Source organism: Apis laboriosa, unplaced genomic scaffold, assembly GCF_014066325.1.
Source record: "Apis laboriosa isolate Shangri-la unplaced genomic scaffold, ASM1406632v1 scaffold30_cov140, whole genome shotgun sequence".
In the NCBI taxonomy this organism is placed as follows: Eukaryota; Metazoa; Arthropoda; class Insecta; order Hymenoptera; family Apidae; genus Apis; species Apis laboriosa.
The window spans coordinates 2,358,228-2,371,504 of NW_025222776.1; the positions used below are offsets into that span (position 1 = coordinate 2,358,228).

Sequence of the window (13,277 nt, forward strand, 5' to 3'; positions counted from 1 at the left end):
AATTTCTAGGATATCTCATGTATCAAAACATTTATATTTTCTCAAAATTTAAATTTAAAACATATTTAAAACATTATATTTAAAATTATATTTAAAATATTTTTCAAATCTATTTATTTAATAATGTTATCTTATTTAAAGTTTGAATTTTTTTTTTTTTAAGTTAGGTTTTTTTTAAGTTAAGTTTTTTTTTATTTTAAATTTGAAAATATTATTATATTTTGTTATATTCTTTTTATCTTTTTATTTATATTATGTATCATTCTATTTAGATTTTACATTTTATTATTGTTAAAGTTTGTTTATTTTATTAAAATATGTTATTAAAAATTTAATTAAATAAATATATTCTAATTTCATGCATTTTTAACAAAATGAATAATTTTTTAACAAAATAAATAAAATATGATGTTTTTTAATATATTTAGATTATGTAAATTAATTTAAATTAAAAAAAAATAAATACAAAGAAAAATAAAAAAATTGATGTTGTAAAATTTTAATATATTTTTTATTTTATAAATTATAAATTTAAATCTCAAAATAAATATTATTTTAAATTTTTATATATTTGATTAATGAATACAATTACTCGTCAAAATTTGATTTATTATTGGAAAATTATTGATTCTATATGAATACGCCATAATATATTTGCTTACGTAAAGATTCAGCTTGTTCTCGACACACGTGTTGCGTATGCGTATATACATGCGCGCATCACCTGTAGTAGCATAGTGCAGTCAGAAGGCTGGCCACAACAGCAGAGAAAAAGTTGTACTTACCAATGGCTGTCATTGCTTTTTCTGACAGATGTTTTTACGTGCTTTATCACACGAGTTTCGTCTTATTCGAACAGATTCTTATGATAATTTCATCTTTAGGCATTCTGTGAATCCAATATTATTACAGTAATAGAAAAATATTGAACTAAGAGTGCTCTTTTAAGTTTAAAGGGTGCGTCATTGGAATTCCAAGGATCACGATCTCTTGAAAAGATTGTATAGAGAGCTAAAAGAATAAAAGAAGGAATAAAAGAAGTGCGAACGAAATTACGTGAAATAAAGAGTGACTGAAAACAAAGAGTATGGCGAAGACGTATGATTATTTGTTCAAGTTGTTGCTGATTGGTGATTCAGGGGTCGGCAAGACGTGCGTCCTCTTCAGGTTCTCTGAGGATGCTTTCAACACGACCTTCATCTCGACCATTGGTAAGTTATTATATCCTTTTTCTTTTCTTTTTTCACTGATTTGCCTTTTTTTTGTGCTTTTATTCACTTATTGATATGAAGATTTCAAACTTGAATTTAACGATTAAATATTTTTCATTAAAATGTTACTTTATGTTTATATGTGTATATATGTGTACATAAATTATTCATAAAATTTGTATAAAGTTATATTTTATACATTTTATATATATAATTATATTTTATATATACAATTGAAAGAGAATAATTATTAAGAGAATATTTTTGAAATATTTTTATCTTAATTTTTATTTTAAAAGTTTGATTATTTGATTTTTTTGAGAATAGATTTTTTTAAAAGAAGTCAGATGTTCATTGCTTGTGCAATAATCATTTGTTGAATAAATTTAATACTATTGCAGTAATAGTTATAATGTTTCAATAATGTAATTTGCATATTAGTTTGTGTTTATAATTTATATATCTTAATTTGTAATATAGATTGCCTTTTCTTATTCAATAAATTTTATTTTTAGAAAAATATTTATAATTAATTTATATTAATAATCAATTTTATTTATTTACATGATTATCTATCTTTAACAATTTTATATATATATATATTTTTGTAATATATTTATATTTCTATATAAATACTCTATTTATATATTTTATGAAATATCCGTGCAACTTTATAAATTTTTATCTATATATTCATTTATCTATATTTTCATATATTTATATTCATATATATTATAGTTTTCAATATAATAATTTATTTATTCATATTCCTATTCATTTAATATAATTAATTCTTTGTTTGTAAGCATATAATGTCACATGCAAATGTTAAAATTAAATATTATTATTTAAATATTATTAATTATTTACATAATAACAATATTTTAATCATTTATCATTATTCTTATTTATTTGTCTATTCATTTATCACTAACTTATTATTATTAAAAGTTCAATTGCTAAATATTTAATAATAAATATTTTGCTTAAATATTAATATTTTTTTATTTATCCTTTGATTTTTCAAATGATAAACTTTATAAATTTTTAAATAAATAAATAAAAAATATTTTTAATATATTTTCATAATTTTTTTTATAATTTATATTATAATTAAAAAATAAATATATATTTTTATAAAATATTTATAATATTATAATTTAAATATGAAATAAATATATGAAAAACTATTTTATAATTATGTCATAAATAATATATAAAAATTTTAATAATAATATATATTTTTTTATAAATATATTAAATATAATTAAATATTTATTTATATATCTTTTATTTGCTAATTAAATCTCTAATGTCATTGTATCAAGTAAATAGAAAAAGATACTGATATATGAGAAATAAGATGTATTAGAAATATCATAATATTTGATATTATATGTTATATATTATATGTTATATATTATTATATTCATTTAGATATTATTTACTATAAAAATATATAATATAAGATAAAAATTAAAAAATTTAATTTTTTTTATTGATTATAATTTTATCATTAATGTAAATTTGTTATTTATTTAATTATTTAATAAGTTAATTATTATTATATTTTTATAAAATTATGTAAATAAAATTATATATATATATATTATTATATTTTTATAAAATTATGTAAATAAAATTATATATATATATAGTTAAATATTATAAAAATTATAAATATTATAATTTGTTATTAATATTATATTTATAAATATTTTAATTTTTATAATATTTAAATACATGAAAACCCAAATAATTATTACGGTTATTTTTTTATGTTGTTATATAAATATATTTAAAATGAAAATTTTAATAATTTAATATATAAAAATTAATATATTTTTAATAATTAAATTAATTCAAATAATTCCAATCAACAAATAAGATAAAGGATGTATTATGAAATTGAATGGTTATATTGTTAAAAAAGTTATAAACAGATTATTAGAATATTTTTCTGTTAAATATGATTCTTAGTATATTTGTTCTCTTTTTTTGAAAATAAATTTTAATAATTGTATAAAATAATAAATTTATCTTAATATAAATGTATATGTATGTATTATAAATATATTATTATAAATATTATAAATATATTACATAATATATTATAAATATTTATAAATATAATTTATAATAAATTTTAATATTTGTAATTTTGATTTATATCAATTTTGATTAAATGAAAAATATTTTTAATTAATCAATTTTGATTAAATAAAAAATATTTTTAAAAAACATAAATATTAAACAGATACTATAGTTTTTATATTTATTACAATTAGATATTTGCTTAACTTTTAATTTTTTTAATGTTTATTAATATTTAAAATATTATATGCATAATTTTTAAAAATTAAAAAATTACAATATTAATTGTCAATTACTTGTCAAATATATATTTTTTTTATTAATAATTTCTATTTCATATTTGTTTCATGCTTTCAGGAATTGATTTTAAAATAAGAACCATAGAATTAGATGGCAAGAAAATAAAACTACAAATATGGTAAGTATTAAATAATTAAATTAAATTTTATAAATATTAAATAATAATAAAAATCAATATAATAAATGTGTATATTAAATTATTATAAAATATAGTATATATTATATTTAGTATATTATAATGCTATAATATAATATACAAATTGGATCATATTTGATAATTAACAGTTTCATTATTATAGATTAACATATATAAAAATATATATATATATTTTGGAATAATAAATGTTTATAAACATTAGATAATTATTGGTACTTAAATTTTTGGAATAAATTTGGGATATTATTTTTTAAAGAATTAATTATTTATTATTTATATATTAATAAAATTTTCTTGAAATATATATATATTTTATATGTAGTTAAGAAATTTTATATATATAATAAAAAATATCTTACATAAAAAAAGCTTCTAAGATTTAAATATATGATGACAATATTTTAAATAATAAACGATTCATATGTCATTTCATTTAAAAAGAGTGATAAAAAATAATTAATTTTGATAAAAGAATAATAATGTTAATTTTAGACAATTTTTATTTTTTAAAAAGAATTAAGTTTTATGAATGAATTGATATAAAATTATATTGATATAAAAATATATCACTTAAAATCAAAATTTAAAATATTTTTATAATTTTTATGATAAAAAAAAAGATATATAATAAAAAATTATTTAATATAAAAAGATTATTTAAATAATAATCTTAAATATCTTAAATAATAATATTTTTCTTAAATAAAAATTTAGTGATGTAAAATATTAAGATTTATTAAACAATTTTTCTTCATAAGATTATATTTCTTAAAATTTCCATATTAATAACATTTTTTTAAATGAATTATTCTATTTTTATTAAAATAATTCTAAATAGAATAAAAAGATATATTCAGATATGTTCATCTAAATTTTATAAACAGTAAATAATTTTAAACAATAAAAATAAAAATTTATGAAAATATCAGACTGTTTAAATTATGTACAACATTTCTATGAATACTTTTTCAATTATCATTTTTTATTAATGAAGATAAATAAAATAATTAAGTTAATTTATTATATATAATAATATTTTACTTTCAATCTTTTAAATATTTTGCTATAATATATATTTTATATATTTCTATAATGTATAATTTTATTATTATTTATATAAATAAAATTGTCCTATATTTTTTTTAAGGGATACAGCAGGACAAGAAAGGTTTCGTACTATAACTACAGCATATTATCGTGGTGCAATGGGTATAATGTTAGTTTATGATGTAACCAATGAAAAAAGTTTTGAGAACATAAAGAATTGGATCAGAAACATTGAAGAAAATGCCTCAGCAGATGTTGAAAAAATGTTATTGGGCAATAAGTGTGAACTTACAGAAAAGCGACAAGTTTCAAAAGAACGAGGAGAGCAACTTGCTGTTGAATATGGAATCAAATTTATGGAAACATCTGCTAAATCCAGCATTAATGTTGAAGAGGCATTTTATACTCTTGCACGAGATATTAAAGCTAAAATGGAAAAAAAACTGGTAAATATCTTTTTTCAATATTATTTCTGTAACTAGTGTTTTTTCAATAACTAGAGTAATGGAAAAAAAAATTCATAAATCTATAATATTATAAAAGGATATATATAAAATAATAATAAAAAAAATTTAATAAAAAGCAGATTAATTGAAATGCTTATAAAAAATATCATTTATTAAAATATAATTTTTTTTTATTAATTTGATATGTATTATAAATCATAATAAATAATCATATATATAATATATTTTATCTATTCTCTTATTAGTATTAAAATGTGATTTAAATATAAAAATATATTATGTGATTTAAATATAAAAATTTGTTTTATTTATATAATTTATATTTATTATATTTATATTTATATTATTATATTTTATTTAAATTTTTAATCTTTCAACAAATTAATAATATTTCACTCTTTTGAATAAAATTAATTTTAAGAAAAGAGTTAATTTTAGAAGTATAATATTATTTAGAAAAAATAATTTTTCTAAAAAAAAAAGTAATATATAAACAAATATAATTATTTTTAATTTATATATATAATAATTTTTGAAATATGATATTAATTGTAAGACAATATTGTTATATAAATTATAAATCTAATTCTTTGTGATTTTGCAATCAATACAATTTTTTTAGAATATCTCTAGAAATATAAAAAGTATGAAGCTTTTTTTCCAATGATATGTTAATAAATTTATTATTTTATTAGTAAAATAAGATTAATAAACTAAAATAAATAAAATCATAATTTTAAAATTCATAAAATCATATTAAATATAAGCCTATATATCAATTGCATATTATACAAAATGAAATGATACAATTTTTATGAAAAGAACTGCATAGTACATAATTATTGGTGATATGTTTTTCTATATGATGATGCTTGAAAGATTTTGAAGTCATCTTTATTTTTTTAAATAAAGTTAATAATGATTTCTTAGAATAATAGATAATATTGTAATAATAGATATCTTATAATATTAAATAGAAAATTGAAAAATAAATGAATACTAATTTAAATATTTTTCATTGATTAGACTTATTAATATATAATATATAATAACTTATAATATTAGAATAGAATTGATTCTGATTAATCACAAAAATTTAAAAAAATATATGTGTATAAATTTTAATTTTAAGGAAGAATTGTAATAAATTCTTTTGTAATTATTTGTTATCTTTTCTTATTTTTTAAAATTCTAAATATCTTTTTTTATAATATTATTTATTCATTATATAATTTTTTATAATGATTCATTTATTATATCACTATTTACATTATATTATTACATATTAATACTTTTTCTATAATACTATATTAAAATGAACTTATATATATTTAAAATATATTAGTATATAAGTGTATTAGAAAATTAAAAAAAAATTCAATTAAAAGAAATAAAAATAATCTTCAAATTTTTAGAACACTATTATGTAGAAAAATAATTTTACTTTATTTTTTATGTTACTTTTTGTGATATATTTTTAAAAATTTTTGATTTATTATTATTTATTGTATATAACTTTATTATATATATATATATATATATATATAATAATTATATATATAATTATATTATATGATATATATATAATTCTGTATATATACAATAATTATTTATATATTATTTAATTAATTTAATTAATTTAATTATATATTAATTATATATTATTTAATTTAATTAAAATTGAATTTCTATAAACTAAATGAATACATATATATATATATATATATATACATATTGAATACTGGAAAATAATATTTAGAGAATTTTCGAATTAATTTGCATATTGAAATAAATTAATAAAGGAAATAATTTTTAATGTATGGAAAAATAATATTTAATATAATTATATTAAAATTATCTTTAAATATGTAATATTTGGATTAAAAGTAAATTAAACATTTATTTTTAAGAATAGATAATTCTTATTAATTTAACCTCTTAACGTTTAAATTTATTTGCCATCGAAAAGTATATGAATTTTTTTTTACATAATCTCCTATATAGTTATATAGTTTCTTAATATATTTATATATTTCATATCAGAGATCTTGTTATTAGACTGTTTATTTAAAATTACATTCAATTGAAATTGAAAATTCATAATTACAATATATTCAATTAAAAATATTGTATATTTTTGACTATTGTTAATGAAATATAAATATTGTAGATTACTTTCTTAGAAATGGAATTATAATTAAATTTTATTATAAAAAATGTTATAAAATTTTATATAATAAGATAAAAATGTAATAGCGATATAATAATAAAAACAATAATAAATAAAAATTTCAAAATCATCAAAAATATTAGAAAAAAAGTGCATTACATGCTGATTATTGAATACTAATAAATAAATAATAAGAATAAATAATAAAAATTGATTAAAAATTCTTTATTATTGTTTATTATTGTTTATTCATTTCATATACGAAAAGTAATAAAATAATAAGATAATATAAAGATAAAATAAAAAGATAATATATATCTGTATATATCTTAGAAAAATTTATAATTGCAATTTATAAATATCAGCGGCGAATATAAGCTATCTTCAAATTGACTTGTGTAAACAATATTCGTAATAGTTACAAATTTATGCAAAATTGATATTTTGACTATATGATTATGTATGTGTGGGCATGAGCGTTAAGGGGTTAAATATAAAGAAATCAGTAAAAATGTATACAAAATGATGATATATTCGTGAGACATTTTTCAGAGGATTAATTTTAAGATCAATTTAAGGATCAATTTTAGAGATTAAATATTAAAAATACAAACATTAATTTATAAAAATATCAGTATTGAGACTTATTTATTAATTAAAATTTACTTTAGATGAAGCAAGATAGAAATATAGCGAAACAATTCTATCTTCATTACACGCCGTCTTATTCAATCTATAATAATAGTAATATAAACTCGTTTCATTTAATATAAATTTAAATTATTTATAATTTCATAAATAAATCTTAATTGATATTTTTATATACCAATTTTTGTATTGACTTTTAAAATCAACCTTCAAAAAGTATCTCAAATATTAACACTCTTAAAATATATTATATATATTACATAAAATTAATATTTTTCAGTGGTAATTTTGGAATTTGATTCATGGTTTTTCCAGAAATTAAAATTGACATTTATCTATATATAATGTAGTTGCTTTCGTAGATTTGTTCTAGCATATTTTTATAATAATTAACCACCATTTCTTTGTTTCCTGTGTCTGTTTCTCTGTGTTTGGTGCGGGTCTGTCTCGGCAGAAGGTAACTCTTTCTCTCTCTAAATATTACATATTTTGCATATTCACTTGTAATTTAATTATTAACATTTATTACACTGTATCAAAATACTAAAAAATAATTTTTCGTTTATTGTCAATTAATTATTTTAATTTTTTAATTAATAAATTTATAATTTATATATTAATTAATAAATGTTTTTTTTCAGACATTTTAAAATGTCTCATATTATAAAAAAAAATATACTTTTTGATTCAGTGTAACTATTAATATTATTATTAATCATTATCATATTCATTTGCGTTCTTTTTAATGCATAATTATTTTGCATGTTAAAATATACTTTTTATATAATTTTGCTTTTAATGTACAATAATATGCATATTAGCAATTTATGTGCAATTTATGTTAATACAATAATCAATACATAAATATTATTTTTTATTATTGCTTTTATATTACTATTTTTTTGTACTTTTATGTAATACTAATTTTATGTTAACTGTTTATATTTTATTAAATTATTTGTCTATTATTTATTTATTTTTATTTAGTTTGTAAAAAGCTCAAAATAAAAATTTTAAAAATAAATTTTATTGAGAAATAACGGAAGTAATTTTATTATAATATAAAATATATATAAATATTATGATATGACCCATTTTTAATGCATAAAAACTAAATTGTAAAAATAAACATTTTTACAAATACAATCAAATTTTGATTTTAATCCATAATTATCTTATTGATTTTTGATTATTTGATAATATCTCAATTTTTATATTTATTTTTTTATAAAAAAATTTATATACAAATATTACGTAAGTGATATTACGTAGATTATAATTCAAAATTTTAATAATATCATATAAGATATATAATATAATATAATAGAAAAACACTATTTATCTTTTCTAAGTTATTTAAAAACTATTTATGGTGAATATTAATAATGCAAATTTATGTATAAAAATAATTGAAATTATTAATATTCATACAAGCATTACTTTTTATTTTATTTGTATTGTTTTTCAATAATTCAATGTTGTTAAAATTCTTTAAAATTCTTTTATTATTTTATATAAATCATTTTTAATTTATGTATAATAATAAGTTATAGTAAAGGTGTACAATGATTAATATTATTTCTTACAATTTAGTTACAAATACAATAGTTTACAGAAATTAAAGTATTCTAATTTTTGTTATTAATTATATCAATATCTATTTAAGTGCATTTTAAAAAATAAGAAGTTATTAATTCTTGTTGAATTCATTTTTCAATTAAATTGCAAAAATTTGTAATTTTAATTCATTTTTATTTTCAATTATTTAAAAAATGAAAGATTTTATTTAAATAGCAGAGAAAGCAAAAATGCTAAATTTTATTTTTTTCACAATAAATTTAATTAAATCTATACTTTTGAAATTAATTTTTTTATTTATCATATTTCATATATCATATATCATATTTATCATATTTATCATATTTTTACAATTTTTTTATTTATCATATTTGATTTTTGATTTTCATAATTTTTGTAAATTTCGAAGCCAAATATTTTAAATGAAAAATTAAATAGAATTTAAGAAATGCTTATTAATATTAGATTTATTAATATAGTGAATTTATTGATATCTTTATGGATTTTTAAAATTTTTTTTTAGAAAATAAAATTTTGAACGATTATATATATATATATACCTGATATATATATATATATATATATATATATATATNATGTAAAACTGGCTTACATATATATATATATATTAATTGGTTTTTAAAAATATTTATAAAAAATAATTGCTATATTAAAATTTGAATATAATCATTCCTTATCCATTATATTTATCCATTGATATTCATCCATCCATGTTTATTTTACAAATATTTTAAATATACACAATGGATTCATATAAAAATTTAATATAGTTAATATTTAATATTTAATATTTAATATTTAATATTTAATATTTAATATTTAAGTAATTTAATATTTGCAACTATTTTTTATCAATTAAATTAAGATAGAACATCAGTTATATGTACAAAATAAAAGTTATTCAAAATCTTGTTGTCTATAATATATTTAAAAATCATTAAAATATGAGAATGTTCATGATATCAATAAGTTGATTTTATAAATAATATGTAGTAAAAATTTTAAAACATTAAATTTACTATATTTGATAATTTGAGTTTATTCAGAAAATAAATAATTTAAAAAAATAATAATTCATAAAAACAAAAAAAATATGAGAGGATTTGAATTAAACTAAAATCTAAGATTTAAGATTTTATATTTATAATCTCTTGACTAAATCTCTTATAAATTATAATATATAGAATTTTTTTTAATAATTTTATTTTAAATTTTATTTTAAATATTTTTTAAAAAAATAATTGACATTTTTCTACGAATGAAAATAATTTTATGAAAATGCATTTCTAATGAATTTACAGTTAAATTTTAATTTTGAAATTTTGCTAAATAATATAATAATAATTTATTATAAATATATATTTATATTAAAATTTTAGAATTTTATTTGTTGAAGAAAAAACATTTTATTTGATTTTTTTATAATATTAACAAATTGAGATACTTTGATTTCCGTAAACTATGAAAAACTGTATGTTAATCGCGACAAATACAATGTTACATAAAATTAATGAACAAATTAATAAATAAAAATTTATAAAAATAATGATGTAATATTCATTTTAAAGTATTGATGTATAATAATGAATCAAAACAAAAAATTAATTAATTAACTAATTAAAACTATAAAAAATAAATAAATAACAACATTGAATCATTTTTTTTAAATGATTCATATAATATACGAAATTATTATTTAATGATGAAATTATTTTAAAATAGGAGGCGTCAAATCCGCCGAAGGGAGGAGGACATCAGTTGAAAGCATCCGAGCCACAAAGGAAACCACCAAGTTGGCTTGCACGATGCACTATACTTTGACCCTTCAACCGGCATATCCTCGACCGTCACCTTCTACTTTTTACCTTCGGTCTCCTTTACTTGCTGTACGTCGCGAGTACTTCTGTGATTTTACTCCTTGACGACCAGCTTCGTTTCCCTCCGTCGCTGCCGGTCTCTCTTTTTTACTGATTACTTATACGAACTCTTTTATCCTGGAGGAGAAACTATCTTTTCCTTCGCTCTTTCTATAAGAAACAAGAAAAAAAAAAAGACATTCAAGAGAATTTCTTGAAGGAAAGGAATCGCGAATTGTGATAATTTTTGATAATTTTTTAACGATGCTCGAACAATACCATGAATCACATCATTTCTACTTCTCACATTTTATGACGAAATACCAAGAGGAATTATGATACAATTAATCGAGCTATCTTAGAACACCTTTCGCCATGTAAAATCGATATAGTATTGAAGGAGATTGATTTTACCTCCTAGACGCAATCAATGAGCAATCTAGAAAGTAAATCGATTTCGAGAATTATGTATTTTAAGTAATGTGCACTTTTGTTTTCGTTTAACATACGATTTATATATGTTGCAAGTTTTGCTGTGAATAAACTGCGATAAACTGAAAATTGAGAACTCTATAAAAGCAATAATAAATCGTTGAATTATTTTTATGTTAATTAACTTATATTTTAAAAATCTCTATTCTCAAGAGTTTTGGTTATATTTTAAGTATGATTATATTAAATACGTTGTTATAATGCATAGATATGGAAAACATAAGATGCGTTTGTATTTTATGTTTGTATGCTATGCATACGAAGTTTCTCCTCCATGTTTCACTTAATCAAGGGGTACAATCGATTTTTTAATACATGTTTAGTATTCGCTTTATTTAAACAAATAAAAACAAAAAAGAAAATGAACAAAAAAGCAAAGAAAAAATTTCTCTTCTCACATGAGAAATCTTTTCTTTTTTACGAAGCATTTTGAAGTTATTTGTTAATAAGACTTTGCAAAAAGAAAAAAATACAAAAAGAAAGAAGGTGCGAATAGGTGAACAATGGCGGTCATTTTTTATATATAAATATATAAATAAATATATAAATATATATATATATATATATATATATATATATATATATTATATATATATATACACGTCATCACAAGTTAGCTTTTTCACCGGAACGAAGAGAAATTCTTCATTTAATTAATTCATTAATTAATAATTAGTGCAAATTTAAAACTCAAGAAAAGAAGACTCTTTTGATTTTCTTTTCATATCTTTTTATTCTTTTCTTTCTTTCTATTGTTGAAATAATAAAAAGGAAAATGATAAAAAAAAATAAAAAAATGTAATAAAAAAGATGGAATATGGACTTTATTTGAAACGCTTGTTGTAATAGTTTTCTTTCTGAAGAAACAGAGGGTTCTCCTTTTTTGCTTTTTCATGAACAAAAAAAAGAGATTTCGATCTGTTTCCACTTATACTTAAAATATAAGATTATTATAATACATTTTATATTAATCCTATTTGTCTATTTTTATTATTATAACCTGCCTTTCCTCTAATATTGAAACAATTTTTAATTGTTATTTTCATTATTACTTATTCTTTACTTATATTATTGATTAATTGCGAATAATGTTATGTAATATTTCCATTTATAATGTTATTGATATTATTTATAATTACGATGATTTAAACTATGGTTACAATGGACACGAATTCATATGAATACTTGTAAACATGAGCAACGTAAAAAATATAGATAATGAAATAAATTTTTATT

The 13,277-nt window shown here is 16.6% G+C and overlaps 1 protein-coding gene across 2 annotated transcripts; it reads left to right on the top strand.

Moving 5' to 3' along the window:
- The first annotated feature begins 774 nt into the window (after positions 1 to 774).
- Positions 775 to 13,017, top strand: LOC122714440 (ras-related protein Rab-8A-like). Of its 2 annotated transcripts, XM_043935763.1 has the most exons (5): positions 775 to 1,211; positions 3,663 to 3,723; positions 4,910 to 5,255; positions 8,549 to 8,551; positions 11,416 to 13,017. In XM_043935763.1, the coding sequence occupies exons 1-5, from the start codon at positions 1,088 to 1,090 to the stop codon at positions 11,512 to 11,514; spliced, it is 633 nt and encodes a 210-aa protein (XP_043791698.1). In that variant the 5' UTR covers positions 775 to 1,087; the 3' UTR covers positions 11,515 to 13,017. The 2 variants fall into 2 exon arrangements, with proteins under 2 accessions (XP_043791698.1, XP_043791699.1); XM_043935764.1 differs by lacking the exon at positions 8,549 to 8,551.
- The last annotated feature ends 260 nt before the right edge of the window (positions 13,018 to 13,277 follow it).

What these genes read in the sequence shown, in the direction of transcription:
- LOC122714440 (XM_043935763.1), top strand. Translation starts at nt 1,088, where the DNA reads ATGGCGAAGACGTATGATTATTTGTTCAAGTTGTTGCTGATTGGTGAT. An exon ending in GACCTTCATCTCGACCATTG is followed by an intron (nt 1,212 to 3,662) that starts GTAAGTTATTAT and finishes TCATGCTTTCAG; the next exon opens with GAATTGATTTTAAAATAAGA. An exon ending in AAAATAAAACTACAAATATG is followed by an intron (nt 3,724 to 4,909) that starts GTAAGTATTAAA and finishes ATTTTTTTTAAG; the next exon opens with GGATACAGCAGGACAAGAAA.